Source organism: Podarcis erhardii (assembly GCF_964252035.2).
Source record: "Podarcis erhardii genome assembly, chromosome: 7".
In the NCBI taxonomy this organism is placed as follows: domain Eukaryota; kingdom Metazoa; phylum Chordata; class Lepidosauria; order Squamata; family Lacertidae; genus Podarcis; species Podarcis erhardii.
The window spans coordinates 30331141-30349396 of NC_138511.1; the positions used below are offsets into that span (position 1 = coordinate 30331141).

At 46.5% G+C, this 18256-nt stretch overlaps 1 protein-coding gene across 2 annotated transcripts in view; it reads right to left on the bottom strand.

The window, feature by feature from the left end:
- Positions 1-256: 256 nt before the first annotated feature.
- LOC309346845 (solute carrier family 2, facilitated glucose transporter member 1) overlaps positions 257-18256 on the bottom strand; it is a 40387-nt gene continuing 22387 nt past the window's right edge. Inside the window, exons 3-10 of one of the 2 annotated variants that reach the window (XM_081871094.1) lie at positions 11972-12132; positions 10620-10860; positions 8423-8585; positions 7850-8037; positions 6965-7069; positions 5567-5668; positions 4147-4354; positions 257-3298 (exon numbers count right to left, since the gene is read on the bottom strand). In XM_081871094.1, coding sequence (XP_081727220.1) covers positions 3102-3298; positions 4147-4354; positions 5567-5668; positions 6965-7069; positions 7850-8037; positions 8423-8585; positions 10620-10860; positions 11972-12132 — 1365 coding nt within the window. In that variant the 3' untranslated portion in view covers positions 257-3101. Of the gene's footprint in view, positions 3303-4146; positions 4355-5566; positions 5669-6964; positions 7070-7849; positions 8038-8422; positions 8586-10619; positions 10861-11971; positions 12133-18256 lie in introns of both variants that reach the window. The other variant, XM_081871093.1, reaches the window with a different exon arrangement.

Genomic DNA, 18256 nt, shown 5'->3' on the forward strand with positions numbered 1-18256 from the left:
TGATAAATATGCCTTGGGCAGAGAGCAGGCAGGACCCAGACATACTTTGCAGAGCCAGTTGCTTCAGATTCCTCGGCCAAATGGAAGAGAAAAAAACACACACACACCCTCCAAAGGGAGCTGCTGAAGCTGAAAGCAAAGCGTGGCCTTTAACTGTATCTAGGGGGCTCTCTGCCCTCACTGCTGTCCCAAATCACCCAGTTGCACAAAATTTAAAGCTTTGAAAATTAACCACATTGGGTTTTTTTTAAAAAAAAAATCTCTGGGCATATGAATGTACAGTTGCACCCATGTCTATATGGGTCATGGTTTGGCTAGAGCAAGGCAAACCCCAGAGCCCAAGTTCAGGCAATATGCTAAGCCATGATTGCTCTGGGTAGCCTAGGAGCAACAGGATGTAGGGAGGAACGAGACCCGCATGTGCTTGCTGTGGGAGGGAATGATGTTCCAAATTTATTATAGCAGCTCGCTGAGAATTCCCTCAGGGAAGAAAAGTAGAGGGCCAATGGAGGGGTGGCCTTCAACCCTCAAGGTGAGCAGGCAGGAGATTCCTTCAGAGGACCCCCAAGCCCAGGCTGACCCCTCCCCCTCAAGGCACAGGATTTCCTGCAAGGGCTGAAATGAAACCACATGACACAGTCCAGGGTTCTCAAACGCTCATTTCATTTATTCTGTCCATACAAGGTTCTCCTTTCTGTGTGTCTTTTTTTCTTCTCTTTACCCTCCCACCCCTTAACCATTGGCACTTTAGAAAGGAGTTCATTCTGACATCACACCATACACAGCAAATGCAAAAAGTTAACATTTCATTTTCTTTGCAGTTCCTAAAAACATATTGTCCTTTTTTTCCAAGTGTGGTCGTGTCTTCAATTTAAAAACAGAAAAATAAAATTTAAAAATACTTATTTTTAAATAGCTGTGTGTCCATTTTCTCTCTTTGATTTTTTGCAAACCTGCAAAGAGCTTCTATCCAAAAAACACACTTGCTCAGGGTCCTTTAAGGGCTTGGGGTAGTTGACTATATGGAGGAAGGTCTAAAATGTCAGTGCATTCAGATGCTACTACAGTGCATATTAATTTTATCTATACAAACAAACAGTCATCTTAGTCAAATACAACTCTTGCTAGAGGACCTAAGATCTGTTTTATCATATATTTATTTACAGTAAAGTTGCTTGTCCATCTGAAACCACACTATAACTTAGTGCTCTATTAACATGGTGGAACAAAATAAAATACATATATATATATATATAATATAAATATTTTCCAGTCTATACACAGTAAGCAGGAAATGTGTGCAGCCAATTTTCACTGAGTCTCTGTCATTTCAGTGAGTCCAGGGTGCTAAGGGAGAGGAGAGGAGCTTGCCAGAGGCCCTCTGCAGCAGACACAATAGAACTGTGTCTTTATGGAGCCTTTTGGTGAAAGGAGATCAATATGTGAGGTTCGGGGTGTTCTTTTGGATTCCTCTCCTGCCCCCATTTCCAAGGCATTTGTCACACTGCATGTCATTAAATGTCTGGAATTTGCTGGCAGAAGGAACAGCCGTGGCCACCGGCTGGCTTAGAGGGCTCTAAAAGGAATTTAGACAAGAGAGGAGGGCCTTTCCAGCACCAGACTTCTGTTTCCATGGCTACTGGTTAGTGGAACCTCTGTCTTCAGGAGCAGTCTACCTTTGAAGAGCAGAGGTGGGCAAAAAGCAAGCGGGGTGCTTGTCAACTTCACACCCTCCCCTTGTGACCTCAGTAGAGGCAGCTCATTTGTCACCATTTGAATACAGGGTATTTAATGATCAGACAGACCCTTGGGCCTGATCCAGCTGGACTCTCCTCATAGGGTGGGGAAGCAGTAAAGGAGGGAGGGCATTAGGGCTGAACAGGGAAACCTTGGGTTATGTCTGCTTTGTTTTCTCCCATCCCAACATGTGGTTGTCCACTAAAAGCTAAGCTATGTGGAGCCAGCCAGGACACGTGAAAAGACCCTCACCATGACATAATAGCCTCAAGGGTCTTACCCTCCCCCTGCCTACAATTTTAAAGAGGGAACAAATGGCTGCATGATAGCTTTAGGGCAACAGTGGGGAAACTTCCAGGCTGAGGGCCACATTCTGGATACAACCAGAGTCAAAAGTGGGCAGAGCAACAAACATTCCTCTTTGTAGTTTACCTTTCAGACATGCAAAATCAGAGGTGGATACACACACATATATGTATATGTATACGGATGCCTCTCCCCAGCCAAACAAGCAAGAGACACTATCACACTGCAGGGTCAGAAAGGGGCACGGCCCTGCGAGAGTCAGCTCCTGTGCCTGAGCCTTTTAGGGCCGCTGCTCTGCCAAACCAAAAAAAGATTAAAAATGCAATGCTTGCTTTTTTCTGAACTGACTCACTTCTCTCAGCTTCCCCTCTGGCTGCAGCCACCTCTCTCCTCCTGCTGAGGAACGGTAACTGACAGAGAGACAAATTAGATTTGGGTGTTAAAGGGTAGGGGTCCTCAATCACTGACCTTTTAAGAAAATATCAAACCTTTTTGTAACAGCCTTATGGGAAGGATAAAAGACGCAACCCCAATCGTTTCAGGGCCCAACCCAGCAGGAAATTCTTTTGTCATCATGGATCAGTCCTACAGCCTCCCCACACCCCTTCAATGTTTTTTTTAAGTGTTTCATTAAAATCAGAATCGGAACAGTTGTCTTTGGATTAAAATGGGCTGCTTCTGTTATTGCAAACTTGGAAGGCGTGTGTGTGTGTGTGTGTGTGTGTGTGTGTGTGTGTGTTCCTGCTGTTTTTTTTCCTTCTAAAAATAAAAGTGAGGGTCTGGTCACTGGAAGGACTTACTGCTGCCCCACGGAAGAGGCTCGGCCTCAACCACAGCCGCGGCTTCCGAACCTTGTCAGCATTGAAATCCTGGACGTGAAAAACCAGCTAACCGTTCCTAGGGCTGGGCGTCAGTTCGTCGCCTGGAAACCAGGCGGCAGCCCCGGAAAGGAGGCCTCGGCGCCTGCTTCGCCATGAGCCTGGCTTCTGTTTACAAGCGTCAAGAACAGGCAGCAAAGGAAGTGAAGCGAAGGGAGAAGCCGGTCGGGTCTTCGGGGCTTAGACTTGGGAGTCTGCGCCCAAGCTGTGAAATTCATCCGGCGTCTTGTTGTCGCTCTGCCCACCACCCCCTTGGCGGAAGCCGGAGGCAATCTCATCAAAGGTGCGGCCCTTTGTCTCGGGCACCTTGAAGTAGGTGAAGATGAAGAAGAGGATCAGGAGCACCATGAAGATGATGAAGACGTAAGGGCCACAGACTTCCTGCAGGGAAAGAGAAAGAGGCGGGTTTCATATTGCTGGATCTGCCCCATCAGTTTGGGGCTGTAGCTCTGCCTGAAACCCTGGAAGTCACTGCTGCCAGTCAGTGTAGGCAATAATGAGCTAGATGGACTGATGGTCTGATTCAGTGTAAAGGCAGCTTCCTATGTTCCTGTTGTGTTTCCCAACTGTATACCCTGGCCCCGGCAATTTCCCTCCCTCCCTATCTTATTTCATAATTTATTTTATTTCACAAAATGGATACACTGCTTGATTGTACAAAACCTCAAAGTGGTTAACAAAAAGAATTAAAAAAAATTGGTAAAAACAATTAAAACCAGCAAGTGTAAGAGTTAATTGACCAATGCTTCTCTTTCATACTTTTCTCATCATTTAAGGGTCCTGAGCATCCTGCTGTTTTGCCTGAAAGGTCTGCAAATTAAGTGTACTTTAAACAGCCATGGGTTTCCCCAAAGGATTCTGGGAGCTGCAGTTTATTAAGGGTGCTGAGTTTGAAGACCTCTATTTCTCTCAGAGAGCTACAATTCCCCAGGGTGGTTTAACCATCCATCCCTTGTCACAGGGAATTCTGGGAATAGTAGCTCCAGTTCCCTCACAGAGTTACAACCAACGCGACAAACTACAGCTCCCAGAATTCTATGGGGGAAGCCATGGTATTGTAGTGCTTTAAATGTGCGGTGTGGATATTGCCCTAATAACATTGCAGTGCAATACAAATGTAAGCTGACCATTAGGAGGTGCATTGTAAAGAAACACCCGCCCCTTGACTCAAGGAACTGAAGCCCGAATCTATGGGGAAGGCCGCCTTTCCCAGAGTGAAATCAACTTGCCTCAATGTACTGAAAGCTCATCCCCACAATGAAGTTTGACGTCCAGTTCGAGAGGCCGGCCACAGCGAAGGCTGCGGGCCGGGGGCCTTGGCTGAAGAGCTCTGCCACGATGAACCACGGAATGGGGCCCGGGCCGATCTCGAAAAACGCCACGAAGCCAAAGATGGCAATGATGCTGAGGTAGGACATCCAGGCCATTTGCTCCTAGCGTCAAAATACAAGACCAAGTCAGAGCCAAATACATGCATGGGCGTCTGTCCTCATTGCCCACAACAACATTTGACCCTCTATCCCATGAGACGAGTGAGTCTGTGAGTCAGAGAGCAGCCAACCTAAAGTCATACAGGGAGCATCACAGGGAAACTGAGCCCTAAATAAAATATTTCTGTATACTGCACCACACGTAAGCTCATCATTGAACTGTTTCGTGCTGCCCTAATTTTTTTTTTTAAAGGATGTATTTTATTTTTTACTTCTAAAAAAACTCAGAGCATTCTCCCAAGTGTGCAGACAGTACCTTCTGGCTTCCATTACTGCAATTAAAAATGTATTCATTACTTAAAATGGTGCTCCTCTGCTTTTCCAGTAGGCTCTTTCCCCACCCATTTCTAGAGCTAAGGCTGCTCCATCTGGTGTGCAGCTTTGCAAACTGAATGTAGTAGCAAACCGACTGCTCTGAAGGGCATGCTTACAGACCAGGGGTGGCCAACGCAGCACCTTCTAGATCTGGTCTGGCTTCCAACTCCCATTAGCCCCAGCCAGCATGGCCAGTGGTCAGACATTATAGGAGTTGTAGTCCAGCAACTCCTGGAGGGCACCACGTTGACTAGCCCTGTGGTAGATGAAGGAAAGCAAACTGAGACAGGGACCTAGCCTATTTTTCTTATTTATTTACTCCATAAAATTTATGCACCGCTTGATTCTAAGGGGGGGGCAACCTCAATGCAGTTTGCAAAAAAACCAAAAAACATAAAATCAATAAAAACAGAGACTTAAAACATGCAAAAAATAATTAAAACAAGCTAGAAACAGATGTACACCTGTCTGGAAAGGCTTTCCTTTAATAAAGTGCATTTAGCAGGTGCTGTAAAGAGTACATTGAAGGTGCCTCCCTGCTGTCTATAGGAAGGGAGTTCCAATGAGCAGGTGTTGCTACAATATAAGGTTGATTTCTTGCAAGTACAGAATGGCTATTACCTGGCAACTATAGCAGCACCAATTCCTCAGACTGAAGCGGCCGTGTGTGCATTTATGGGGGGGGGGGGAGAGAGACAATCTTGCAGGTCAACTGGTCCCAAGTTCCCAAGTTGTTAAGGGCTGGGGCACTGGCCAGGATACTCTGCAGTTATTTCAACCCCAAGAGGTGGAGGTATATTCTCAGCTTATTTAATTGTCTTCTGATCAAATGCCACTCACCAGAAGCGCCAAAGCGATGGTCATGAGGACTGCGCACCCTGCCATTCCAGCCAGGCCCACGAGGTGCAGAGTCCGCCGTCCGGCCCTCTCCACCACGAACAGCTATCGAAAGGGAGACAAAGAAATGAGTTCCTCTTTGGCAGGATGAATAAACCAGCAGGGCTCTACCCAGAGCAGTCTGTCCTAAGAAATAACTTTTGTTAGAAGTTCCTGGGAAGCCCAAGGGACCCACTCACAGAGGAGCTGCTTGTTGTGTTTCTGCATGATTTAGAAGTTGTATTAAAACATAGACCACTGGTCTACCTAGCTCTATATTGTCTACGCTGAGTGGCAACAGCTCTCCAGCATGTCAGGCGAGGGGAGTTTATTCTAGCTCTACCTGGAATTGCTGCTGGGGACTAAACAATTGTTGGGCTGGCTCAATTGATAAGAGCACGAGACTCCCGATCTCTGGGTTGTGGTTTCGAGCCCCATGTTGGGCAAAGGACTCCTGCACTGCAGAGGTTGGACTAGATCCCTTTCAACTCTATGATTCTACAGTGGTACCTCTGGTTACATACTTAATTCGTTCTGGAGGTCCGTTCTTAACCTGAAGCATCACTTTAGCTAATGGGGCCTCCTGCTGCTGCACCGCCGCACAATTTCTCTTCTCATCCTGAAGCAAAGTTCTTAACCCGAGGTACTATTTCTGGGTTAGCGGAGTCTGTAACCTGAAGCGTCTGTAACCCGAGGTACCACTGTATCTGCATGCAAAGCAGGCAGATGCTCTGCCACTGAGCTACAGCCCTTGCATCCTCCTGTCGATCAGTCTCCGCTGCTGGAGGCAGCCATTTGAGTCGCTCCTCCTGCAGCAAAGTGGCAGAATGACTCCAGAAGAGACAGACCTAGAACAAGGACTCGTGCAGAAACACAGCAGGGCATATTCCTCCGACAGCATAGGATAGGCATGGGCAAACTCTGGCCCTCCAGATCCTGTTAGCTAGGGATGAGGGGAATTGTAGTTCCAAACATCTGGGGGGGCCGGTGTTTGCCTATGCCTGGCATAGGAGCACAAGAGCCACCCATTGCAATTTGGGATTCTCCAACCTGCATGCCTGTTTTGGACAGCAGAGGTCCCATACAGAGAGGGACTTCCCCCAGGAACCCTGCACAAATCTCATTATCTTTAAAAATATCAGGGGCCTGTATTTGGGAGGGGTTAATGAATGCAACTAACATGGTTCTAGTCCGAGCAGCACTTAGTTGGATACAACCAACTGCAGATAGAGACTGCAAGATATGTGGGACACCATTGCTGCCCGTGAGCTCCAGTATTAAAGTACCCCCTGGCATAAAGATGCCCCCTGCTGCTATATTTGGAGCACCCCCCTTTTGCCAGCAGCGAAGGAAGGCACTTACTGAGACCACCGTGAAGGCCGTGTTTACAACTCCTGACCCAATGGTAGCATAGACAGGCTGCTGCACCCCAGATTTTTCAAAGATGCTGGTTGAATAGTAGAACACCTAGGAAAAAGAAAGAAGAAATGTAAAGAGGTGACCTGCACAGGAGCAGTGTCCAGAATCCAGCATCGCAGGGCACGGGAAGCTGCCTTCTACCAAGTTAGAACATCAGATTAGCTCAGCATTGCCTTAAAAGACTGGCAGCAGTTCTCTGGAGTTTGAGGCATCTCTCGCAGCCCTACCTGGTATGTCACTGGGGACTGAAAGCAAAGCAAGTGTTCTGCTACTGAGCTATAGCCTTTCCCTAAAAATAAAACAAGTTTCTAGTCCTCACTGTAATGCATATAAAGGTAAAGGTAAAGGGACCCCTGACCATTAGGTCCAGTCGTGGCCGACTCTGGGGTTGCGGCACTCATCTCGCTTTATTGCCGAGGGAGCCAATAGCCAGCATGACTAAGCCACTTCTGGCGAACCAGAGCAGCACACAGAAACGCCATTTACCTTCCCGCTGGAGCGGTACCTATTTATCTACTTGCACTTTGACATGCTTTCGAACTGCTAGGTTGGCAGGAGCAAGGACCGAGCAACGGGAGCTCACCCCATCGCAGGGATTCAAACCACCGACCTTCTGATCAGCAAGTCCTAGGCTCTGTGGTTTAACCCACAGCACCACCCATAATGCATATAGGATTGATTTAATCAGCAATTAGCCATGGTATAGGAGGAAAGGGGCAAAGAGAGAAGATTCCTAGCCACGAATGGTGTTGCGTCAGCAGACCACTCACAGAGCCTCTTCACCCTCAAACCAACCACCAGCTCCTCCGCTCCTCTGCAGCCACTTACCGCATTGATCCCAGAGAGCTGCTGGGAAAGCTGCAAGATCACGGCGATGAGGATGGGCTGGCGGTACATGGGCGAGCGGAAAAGCTCCGGGATGGTGACTTTCTTCTCCTGCATCATCTGCCGGCTCTCCTCCTTCATTTCCTGGAGATCACTGCTGACGTCGGTCGTCCCTCGGAGCTTCTTCAGGACTGAAGAGAAATGAGGGAGGAATCAGGTGAGATGCACTCATGACTTGCAGGTGAAGTAAGGAAGGGGGGGGGAGAAAGAATAAGAAAGTGCTCTTACACCTTTAATAGTTACACATAGTAAGCTACACATTAAATGTGCACGAGCCCTGTGTTTTCTTCTCTTTTCAATCGCACGATGTTTGCAGCAACTATTTTATTTACTTGTGACATTTCTAAACTACCTTTCATCTCGAGGGATCCCAGGGCAGTGGATAAGACAGCACATGACCTCAGTCACATAGCTCCACCCAGAAGCATGCTACCACTGTGCCACATGCCTCCATGGGCACTGAACATGTGCAGGCCCCACACTAAAGGCCTCTTTCCAAAGGAGGCGGCTGCTCACCACTCTTGGCTTTGTTCTCCTCGTTGCGGTTGATAAGGAGGAAGCGGGGACTCTCTGGGGCAAAGGGCAGCAGGATACATTGCGCCAAGGCAGGAACAAAGATGAACCCCAGCAAGAGCGGCCACAGGCTATCGCTCCCCATGATCAGATCCATGCCGAACACCTGTAGAGGATGACATCATAATAATAATTTATAATTTATACCCCGCCCATCTGGTTGGGTTTTCCCAGCAACTCTGGACGGCTTCTAGCAGAATATTAAAATACAATAATTCATCCAATATTAAAAGCTTCCCTAAACAGGACTGCCTGACATAGTAGGGAAGAGGAGGCAGGTTTAATCTGGGAACTCTGAATCTTGGAGGGGTAACAGTGTTTGAGAGTTCTACATTTGCCTGGATCTCTCAGGGTGTTGTTATGGGGTAGCTGACACAAGCACTCTCTCTCTCTCTCTCTCTCTCTCTCTCACACACACACACACACACAGTCTTTTGTACCAGGCCTCAGATCTCCTGTCCTGACTCCCCACTTAAGAAAAAATTCTTGCAAAAAATATTGGGTTCTAGCCAATGCTCCTCCTACACAAAGTAGACCATTGAAATTAAAAGACAGGTCCATTCAATGGGCTTACTCTGAATGAAGCTGAGCTGGGTAAATCCCAAAATAGTTACAAAGAAAACACGCACTTCTATCCACCCGAATTCTACTCAGAGTAAGCCCCACTGAAATTAATGAACCTAATTTGACCGTGTCCATTTCACTGGGTCTGTCCTGGATTGGACTAGCACTAGGTACAACCCACAATATTTCACCTACACATGTAAACACGGTTTCATAAAGTCATGCATCCATTTACAAGAAGTCAATCACAGTTTATCCACTGTGGTTATTTACTGGGGGTCTTTGGTTATTGTTCTTCTTTTAGCAAAATGTAGGATTATAGGAATGAAAGTAGGGAAGGCTGAACACAGTAATGGAATGTTACATTCCCATAACGTTCCCATAATTATCAGACTCCATTCTTCAATCAATGTGTTCAGTGCACATCCTTCAATATCTCTTTCATAATATGCAAGTGCTATGGCCCATATGGGTGGTGGTGTTTTTTCAACACTGTAGGATGGTCAACTACTTTATCTGACTTCTAATGTCTTGCGCTGACTAATTTGGCTGCAGTGATCACAGCCGTTGCCAAACTTTTGACATTTACTATGCCTTCCAGCTACTCCAATAAAGTATACCTACAAATGTGTGAGGGGACACACACACACACACACACACACACACACACAAACACACACTTTGCTTATGGAGCAACTTTCCCTCTGAAACTCAGCTTCAATTTGCATCCATGTGTTACAAATCAACATACGGCAGTTGTATGCTAAACTGCCCCATTTTTATTGCTTTCCCCTTTGACATTTATACTTGGAACTGAAGCAGGCAGCCTCAGTCCATCGTAATTGCTTGGCCCCGTGCAAAGCGTCACCACACCCGTCCCTGGGAGATTTGTGTAGCTGGGACTCTGGTTTTTTTGGACAACAAAAACTCTGATAGATAAAGCACGTTCCTTCTCCAAACTGAAATCAGAGGTTTCAACCAGTGTTAGAAACTGAGATATGAAAACTAGGAGCTAAATGGCACCTTAAACCTAGGTTATGGGCACAACAATGGAATGTCTAGGCACACATTTCTATAACAAGAATACAAAGCTGAAAATGAATGAACTGCAGCTAAAATATTATGTTCATTTTTCACATGGTCTAGTCTTTCCCCTGCCCACCCCCCTAATATTCATAAGAGGGTCTCTTCTCCAGTCTTCAGAGAGTAGCTGGAAGTGGAGAGGCAGAAAAAGGTCCTCCTTTCCTTCCCCTCTGCAGTTTTAATCTGAAATCTTAGGTGCAGTACTGAACCCAGAGCTCGGAAACTGCTTGTGCTAATGAAATTCCGTCACAAAATGCGCCTAGAACAATGGGAGTTTCAAACACTGGTTTCACCTCATTCAGTCAAGTGGGCAGGTATGCATGCATTTAAGGGGAGCCCAGGAGGCAATGACTTTTTGCACAGGATAATTATCACCCTCAAAAAGAACCAGTTTCCCATCATCCCGGAAAAACCATTTGCCCCCATCGACCCCTTTTGCAGGTGCACCGTTTCCCATCCCCCAGCAGAGGGAGCCACCGATAGCCCGCCTCACCTGCGCTATGAGGATGCCTACGACGATGCCCAGCTGGTGAAGCGTCCCCAGAGCCCCCCGAAGGGAGGTGGGCGACACCTCCCCCACGTACATGGGCACGAAGCCTGTGGTGAGGCCAGAATACACCCCAATGATGAAGCGACCGAGGACCAACATCTCAAAGGAGCTGGCTATCTTCGAGAAACCCATTAGCGCTGCAGCCAGGAAGGCAAGGCTGTTGGACATCAGCATAGAATTCCGCCTGCAGGAGGAAAAAAGTTGGGCTAAGTGGGGGCATCCGTAGAAGTAGAGTGTCCAGCTCAAGGAAAGCGACAGTACTGTTCTATTCCACCTTGGCCCAGGGTGGATAAAAATCAATTTTTAAAAAAATCAGATTTTTTTTATTTAAATTGAATTTTTAAAATAAAACGCTTTTGGAGGAAAAATCTTTCTAAAGATAGTTTTCTGTTTAAGTTACATTATAGTCCAAAGGCTATTCATCAGGAAATAAGGATTTGTCATGTGTGCTAAAACTCTTAGTTTAATTGTTTAACCACTTCAGTTAACAAACATGGATACATATGCCATAATGTTATTGTTTTAGTTAAATTAATTGTTTAAATTTTTATTAAGGAAATAATTATTTATCTCCTTCCAATGAAGTACAGCAGAAAAGTTGTCCAAATATAAACAGTTAATTTATTAAACCTCACAATAATTTCATAATTATCTGTCTATGCATTTCTAATAGTATAACCAAATCAGTAATTTTTTATGTAACTGTAAAAACCACTCTGAAAATTTATTATTCCAAAACCAAAACCTTCATCTGGTTGTCAATATTAAGGTTATACCAGCAAGAATGAGTCTGCCAAAAAAAAATAAAAAATGATTCAAATCAAGTCTTACGGACTAGTGATTTAAATCAAATCCACCCTGCCGTGGCCAGACCCCACCTGGAGCCCTGTGTCCAGTTCTGGGCAGCACAATTTAAGAAGGATATTGACAAGCTGGAAGGTGTGCAGAGGAAGGAGACGCAGATGATCAGGGTTCTAGAAACCAAGCCTTATGAGGAATGGTTGAAGGAGGTCTGGATTGGTGTTTGCTCCAGAAAAAGGATGAGGGGGTGTTGAAACAGCACCAACCCAGGAACATAAGGAGCTGTCTAATACTGAGCCATACCATTGGCCCCTCAAGCTGAGTATCTCCTGCACAGACTGGCTTCTCCAGAATTCTGGGCAAGACTCTCCCCCAGACCTACCTGGAAAAATGCCCTTGGGAGTTGAAGCTGGGAACTTCTGCACAGAAAGCAGGTGCTCTAGCACCGAACTAAGGCCCTTAACCGCAGAAAGCCAAAAAAGCTCAGCACTCACCGTCCAAAGCGGTTGACGAACAGCCCCACCGAGAATGACCCAATCATCCCGCCCACCGAAAAGATGGACACCGAGAGGGACCAGAGCGTGGTGAGGGTGCCGCGGCTGATGTACTCCCCATAGCGGTTGTACCACGTGTAGTTGTAGAATTCCTCAATCACCTGCAGAGGAAGGAGAGACCCCGTGAATTGAACCATCCCTCAAGGCAGCCACTTTTACCAGATTGGTAGCTGCCCTTCAGAGGTCCTGGAAAGGTTGAAACGCAAAACACCAAGCCACCTGGTAAAAACAAAACCTCTTCCCAATATTAGGGTACAGTGGTACCTCGGGTTAAGAACTTAATTCGTTCTGGAGGTCCGTTCTTAACCTGAAACTGTTTTTAACCTGAGGTACCACTTTAGCTAATGGGGCCTCCTGTTGCCGCCGCACGATTTCTGTTCTCATCCTGAAGCAAAGTTCTTAACCCGAGGTACTATTTCTGGGTTAGTGGAGTCTGTAACCTGAAGCATCTGTAACCTGAGGTTCCACTATAAATCCATTGTGGGTTTTAGTGGGCAAAGAAATGTTATGGGGCTAGGAACTGAACCGAATTTTATGGTTTATTTGCTTACCACATTTTGTATCCTTTAAGAAGAGCCATAAGGCTGGATCAGGCCAAAGCGGGCCCCATCCAGTCCAGCACCCTGTTCCCTGCAGTGATGCCTCAAAGGGAAGCCTGCAAGCAGGGCGTGAAGCCGATGACCCCTATCCCACCACTTCTTATTAAGAATATAGACAGAGTTTGCTGGATCAGGCCAGTGGCCATCTAGTCCAGCATCCTGTTCTCACAGTGGCCAACAGATGCCCACTATGGGAAACCCGCAAGCAGGATCTGAGCACAAGAGCCCTCTCCCCTCCTGTGGTTTCCAGCAATTAGTATTCGGAAGCACTGCTTCCTCGGATTGTGCAGCCAGATAATAGCCTCCATAATGGCTATTAATGGCTAGGAGCCCCCAATAGCCCTCTCCTCTACGAATTTTTCCAATCCATCCCTGTTGGTGGCCATCGCTGCCTTTTGTGGAAGGTAAATTCCATAGTTTAACTATGCACTGTCTGAAGAAGGACTTCCTTCCATCTGTCCTGATGATTAAATTATGATTTGTTGGACTTACTAGTCGCTTTTTTAAAAATGAGATATAAACTCAAAGTGAATTGCAGTATAATAACATACCCTAGCATTCAGTAATTCAGAGGCGATCAAACCTGGAGGCTTCATGATCTGCAGCCAGAGCCCATTTTACCTGCCAGTCTTGCAAGACCTGCTGCTTAGGACACCTAATATTAGGGCAGGGGGCTGTTTAGAAGTTTTTGTTGGGGTCAAGATTTAATTTTGTAGATGCTTGATTTTTTGGCTCTTATTGGTATCAAAACTGCAATGGTTAGTCAGTCTCTGATTTTAGATGTTTTTAAAGTTTTTTTACTGGATGGGTTTATGAACAATTGTTGTGATCAGCTCTTTTTCTCCCCAAAGACTAGCTTAAATAGCATGGGGGAGCTTTAGTCCCAACACATCTGGTGAGCAAAATATCATTTTGGGGCTTTAAGGTGGTGATTACTCTCTCCACCAGGTGGCAGCGAGGAGGAGCTCGGCAGGGCACCCAGCCAACCAGGTGACCCTCACCTGGAAGGAAACAAGAGTCTTGCACAGGTGCTTTTCTGTCACCAGTTCATAAAATAAAATAAAATCCTATGCCATACAGTGTAACTTCCTGGAGGTTTGGTTCTTTGCTGAGTCACCATGTGATGCTGAGTCATCACAGGCATGCAGGAATGGACTGGGGCAAGGGGAGGGGGGGAAGGCGGGGAGACTTCAGCAATGGGGAAAGAGATCCCCCTTCTGTCCCTCAGAACTGCATTTAAATTCTTAGTTTCTTCACAAAATAGGGCAAATGCTGTTGTTGGAGGCCAACCTCTCCATCCTGGAGGAAATGTACTCTTTGCCATTTGCATTTCCAACAGGTGCTATTGTTTGTTTACAGTATTAGAAATATATATATTATTATTTAAACAGGATTCCAAGAATAACTCACGAGCCAGGACCCGGCAGCTCACATTGCATGTTCGGAATAAGCAATGGATTCCTTCTTTCCTCTCTCACCCGGGGAGACGGCAAACCCCAACTGTTTTTGGACAATTCTGCTGCATTTAATGGTGTTTTCTTTTAAGCTCATTTCTCCCCCATGGGAACCAAATTGGAGGGGGGGGTTAAAGAAACCAAAGCTCTGTGCGAAGAGGAGGGAAAAGTCAGCAGCAGGCCTTTGGAAGTGGCAAGCGAACCACTGCTTCGCTCGTCCCCACTCAGGACCGTACGCTAAATCAGTTCAAAACTATGGTGTTAAAACCAACCTGAAACCTTAACAAGTCGCAAACTCGCCTCACGTTTTCTCGAATCAGTGATGGGAGGCCTGCAGCCCTCCAGGTCCTGCTAGGCTACAGCTCCCCTCATCCGTAGCCGCCGACCATGTTGGCTGGGGCTGATGGGAGTTGGAGTCCATTCCCATCTGGACAGCCACAGGTGAGCCCACACCATCACCACAGAGCAATACTGTGGGGGTGGAGAGTCTGTGGTCCTCCAGGTGGGGATGGACTCCAACTCCCATTAGCCCCATGCCAGTGTAGTCAAAGTCAGGGATGGCATGCGCTGGAGTCCAGTAACATCTGCACACCCCCCCCGCCCCCATCCTGTTTGATGTGTCTTTAAAAGAAAACTTCGTCAAATGTGAGGCACCTAAAAGGCAAACACACGTCTTATTCCAGTTGCTTTTATGAGTCCGTTCCCTCAGATGCAATGCCCCCCCTTATTCATCGGATAAAGCTTACGGCGTGATCCGTTTTAGTCTTGTGGCACCAAAAAGATGCTTGACTGGTTCTCCTGCAACAGCCTTAGCACAGCTGCTTTTCTGGGAACCATTAAATAAGGCTCTGGGCGGGTCTAGGAAGGGCTTGATGAAGAGATAAGACAGAACTGAGAGACTCTCCTCCTCAATCGTAATAAGGGCTGTTCAATCGAGTTCAGCATTGTCTGCACCAATTGTCCAGGGTTTTAGACAGGGTCCTTTCCTACCTGGTGATGCAGATAGGAATTGAACCTGGGATGGCCTGAATGCAAAGCAGATGCTCTACCATTAAGTCACAAAAGCCCTGACGATAATAATATGATAATAATCTATTATTTGTACCTCGCCCATCTGGCTGGGTTTCCTCAGCCACTCTGGGCGGCTCCCAACAGAATATGAAAAACACGATAAAACGTCAAACATTAAAAACTTCCCTAAACAGATTTCTTCTAAAAGTCAGATAGTTGTTTATTTCCCTGACATCTGACGGGAGGGCCTCTGACATCTGATCTGATGCAGAAGGATTCTATAGCACAGCATTTTACAATGAACAGAGTTTTGTTTAAATTTAAATGGTATATAAGCAGCTCAAATCAACAATTTGTTTACTTGACAAAATTCAAGTAAACAAAAGAATCCAGCAAAACAAAACAACCTCTTATAGAATCAGAGTTGGAAAGGACCACAAGGATCATCTAGCCCAACCTCCTGCAATGCAGAAAGCTTTGTGGTTGACAACCAGATACAACATTAAATGTGCCAGTATTAAAAATACTCAAAAGCACTGGTTACTAAAAAGAAATAAATACAACATTCTACATTATCTGGACAGGCTTTCCTGAACACAGAAGTCTTTTAAGGAGGTACTGAAAAAGAGTACAGCGAAGGCACCAGCTTGATGTCAATCGGCAGGGAGTTCCAAAGTGTGGGTGCTGCACCCCAGAAGATCGATTTCTTACAAGGATGGAACTGGGTATTATACAGCACCTTTAACAGTGCCAGTTCCATGGATCGGAGCAGTCAAGTGGGCAGTTAAACTGGCCCCAAGCTGTTAACTCAGAAAGCTGTTCCTCAGTTGTTGCAGTGAAAGAAGTGATTACTTAATTAGCGACGGGGCAATCTCTCTTCAATGCAGTTTGGTTTAATATCTTAAGTAGCAAGTGCACAGATTAAAGCACATCTAAAAGAGGCAGCAGGGAGGGTATTAAAGGAATCTCAGAATAAGCAAGGGAATATCATTTATGCCAGTGGTTTGCAACTATCATTGGCTGGCAATTCAAATAAACATGTGTCTAACCTCAGCAGCTCTGGCTATGTGCTTAGTACAACAATTATGACTTGGGGTGGGGAGCTTTTGGCCTTGGATTCTATTATTCTGGAATAATCAGGGTGAGGAAGGTCAGTTTTCTTAGTTTGCCGAAGGAGCAGCCCCCTCCGTCACATCAAACTGTGGTGCATCTAAATCCTGCAACCTGCATCCCGTGAGGAACAGCCCAGGAAACCCAGAGACAGAGCACAAAGGAAAAAACTCCTTCCTGTTGCTGGTCCCTCAAGCACCTGGAAATCAGAGGTATACTGTCTCTGGCCAAGGAACTTCTCTTTAGCTACCCAGGCTGCTAGCCATGCCACACTACTACTCTTGTGGCTGTGGGTCCATACACTCAAAGGCTGCAAGTTCTATCCCAGCTGCGGACCACCTGCTTTGCATGTCAAGCTCCCCGGTTCAGTCCAAGTGGGGCTGTGGATGCCCCCCAACCGGAAACCCTGGAAAACTGCTGCCAGTCAGTGCAGACAATACCAAGCTAGATGGACCAGTAGTGTCTGACTCAGTATATGAAGCTGCTTCTTATGTTCCTATTATTGGAATATATGTATCGTGTATATGCAACAGCATGCATCGTTTTCTAAATCTCTACTCTGCCTCTGGCTAATCAAACTGACAGCCCTTTCTCGCAAGGAGGGCTCCAACTCCCCAGTCGTTTTCCTTGCCTTCTCCAAAGCTTTCCCAGCTCCACGTTATCTTGAGATGGAGCTGATCCAGACCACGGTCTGAAAATCATCCTGGGCATGCTTAAATCCCACTCTGGAATCCGTCTCAGGGGCATTGGGTGAGTATTAGCCGAGAAGGGTTGAGAATGACGCAGCCGCACCCCCCCCTCCTGCCGCCCGAGTCCTTTTAAACAAAACACTCAGCACAAGAGGGACTGTTAATTCTCCTGGGAACCAGCTTAACAAATCCCATTAGAGTTGGCAGTAAGCTGGCTAACCGGATGTGCTATTTTTGGGGGGTGGGCAAGGGGGGAGCAGAGGGAGGGAGCCTGAATTTCCCACCTTGCACAGCATTTTCTGGATTTCAAAAGACCATTTTCCTTTATAACCAGTCCTTTGGCCTCTATCTGTGGCCTTTATCTGTGGTGGGATATTTTTAATGTATTTTTTCTATTGGTTTTAATGTATCTGTGGAGTGTTTTGCTTTTGCCTTGTGCAAGGAAAAGCAACTAACTGATAATAATTTTTGCAGTTTTGCAAAGCAGGGGCTTATGAGCACCCCTTTAAAAATTATTATTATTAATTAAAAGAGGTGCTCATACACCCCGCTTTGCAATAGGAAACTCTATGAAACTAATTCATAGCCCGTTCACGCACAAGCTGGGAAAAAACAACTTTTTAAATGCTTGGTTGCTTGGACACAGCCCTGACTCACCACAGGCAACCGTGCAAGCAGGTATGGACAAGCCTTGGATATATACAGCATGTGCTGGACCCACACAGAAGGGCAGGAAGACACCGGCACTGTGCGGATAATGTATCCACAAGGAACCTCTGCACAACCAGTCGAATCAGGCTACATGCAGCCCACACATTTACAAGGGCTATTAAGTCCAGATATAACCTCCATAGACAGAGAAATTATACCTGTGGTTGCTGGGGTGCAACACCAGGGAAAGGCTGCTGAGGGCTTTTCCCAGAGGCCACTATGGAAAGCAAGGATGCTGAACTAAACAGACCTTCAGCCTGGTCCAGAAAAATAAGAAGCTGCTTTATACTGAATCAGGCCATTTGTCCTCGTAGCTCAGTACTGTCGGCACTGACCACCAGCGGCAATCCAGGGTTTCAGAGAGGGAACAATCCCAGCCCTACCTGAAGATGTTGTTGGGGATTGAATCTGAGACCACATGCATGCAGGGCAGAAGCTATACCACTGGGCTACAGCCCTTCCCCTTCTTACACCCTTGGGGAAATTGTTTAGGCCTGGAGCACTACTTATCTGTATACTATGAACCCCTGAAAGAGCAGCTGCATTCTCCTAAGGGGGTCGACTGAACATGCCTTGGATGTCCTCCCCACCCTGCTAGCACATCTTTCCCTACCATGAACAAGTTGCCTCGTACAAGACCAGCACAGAGGC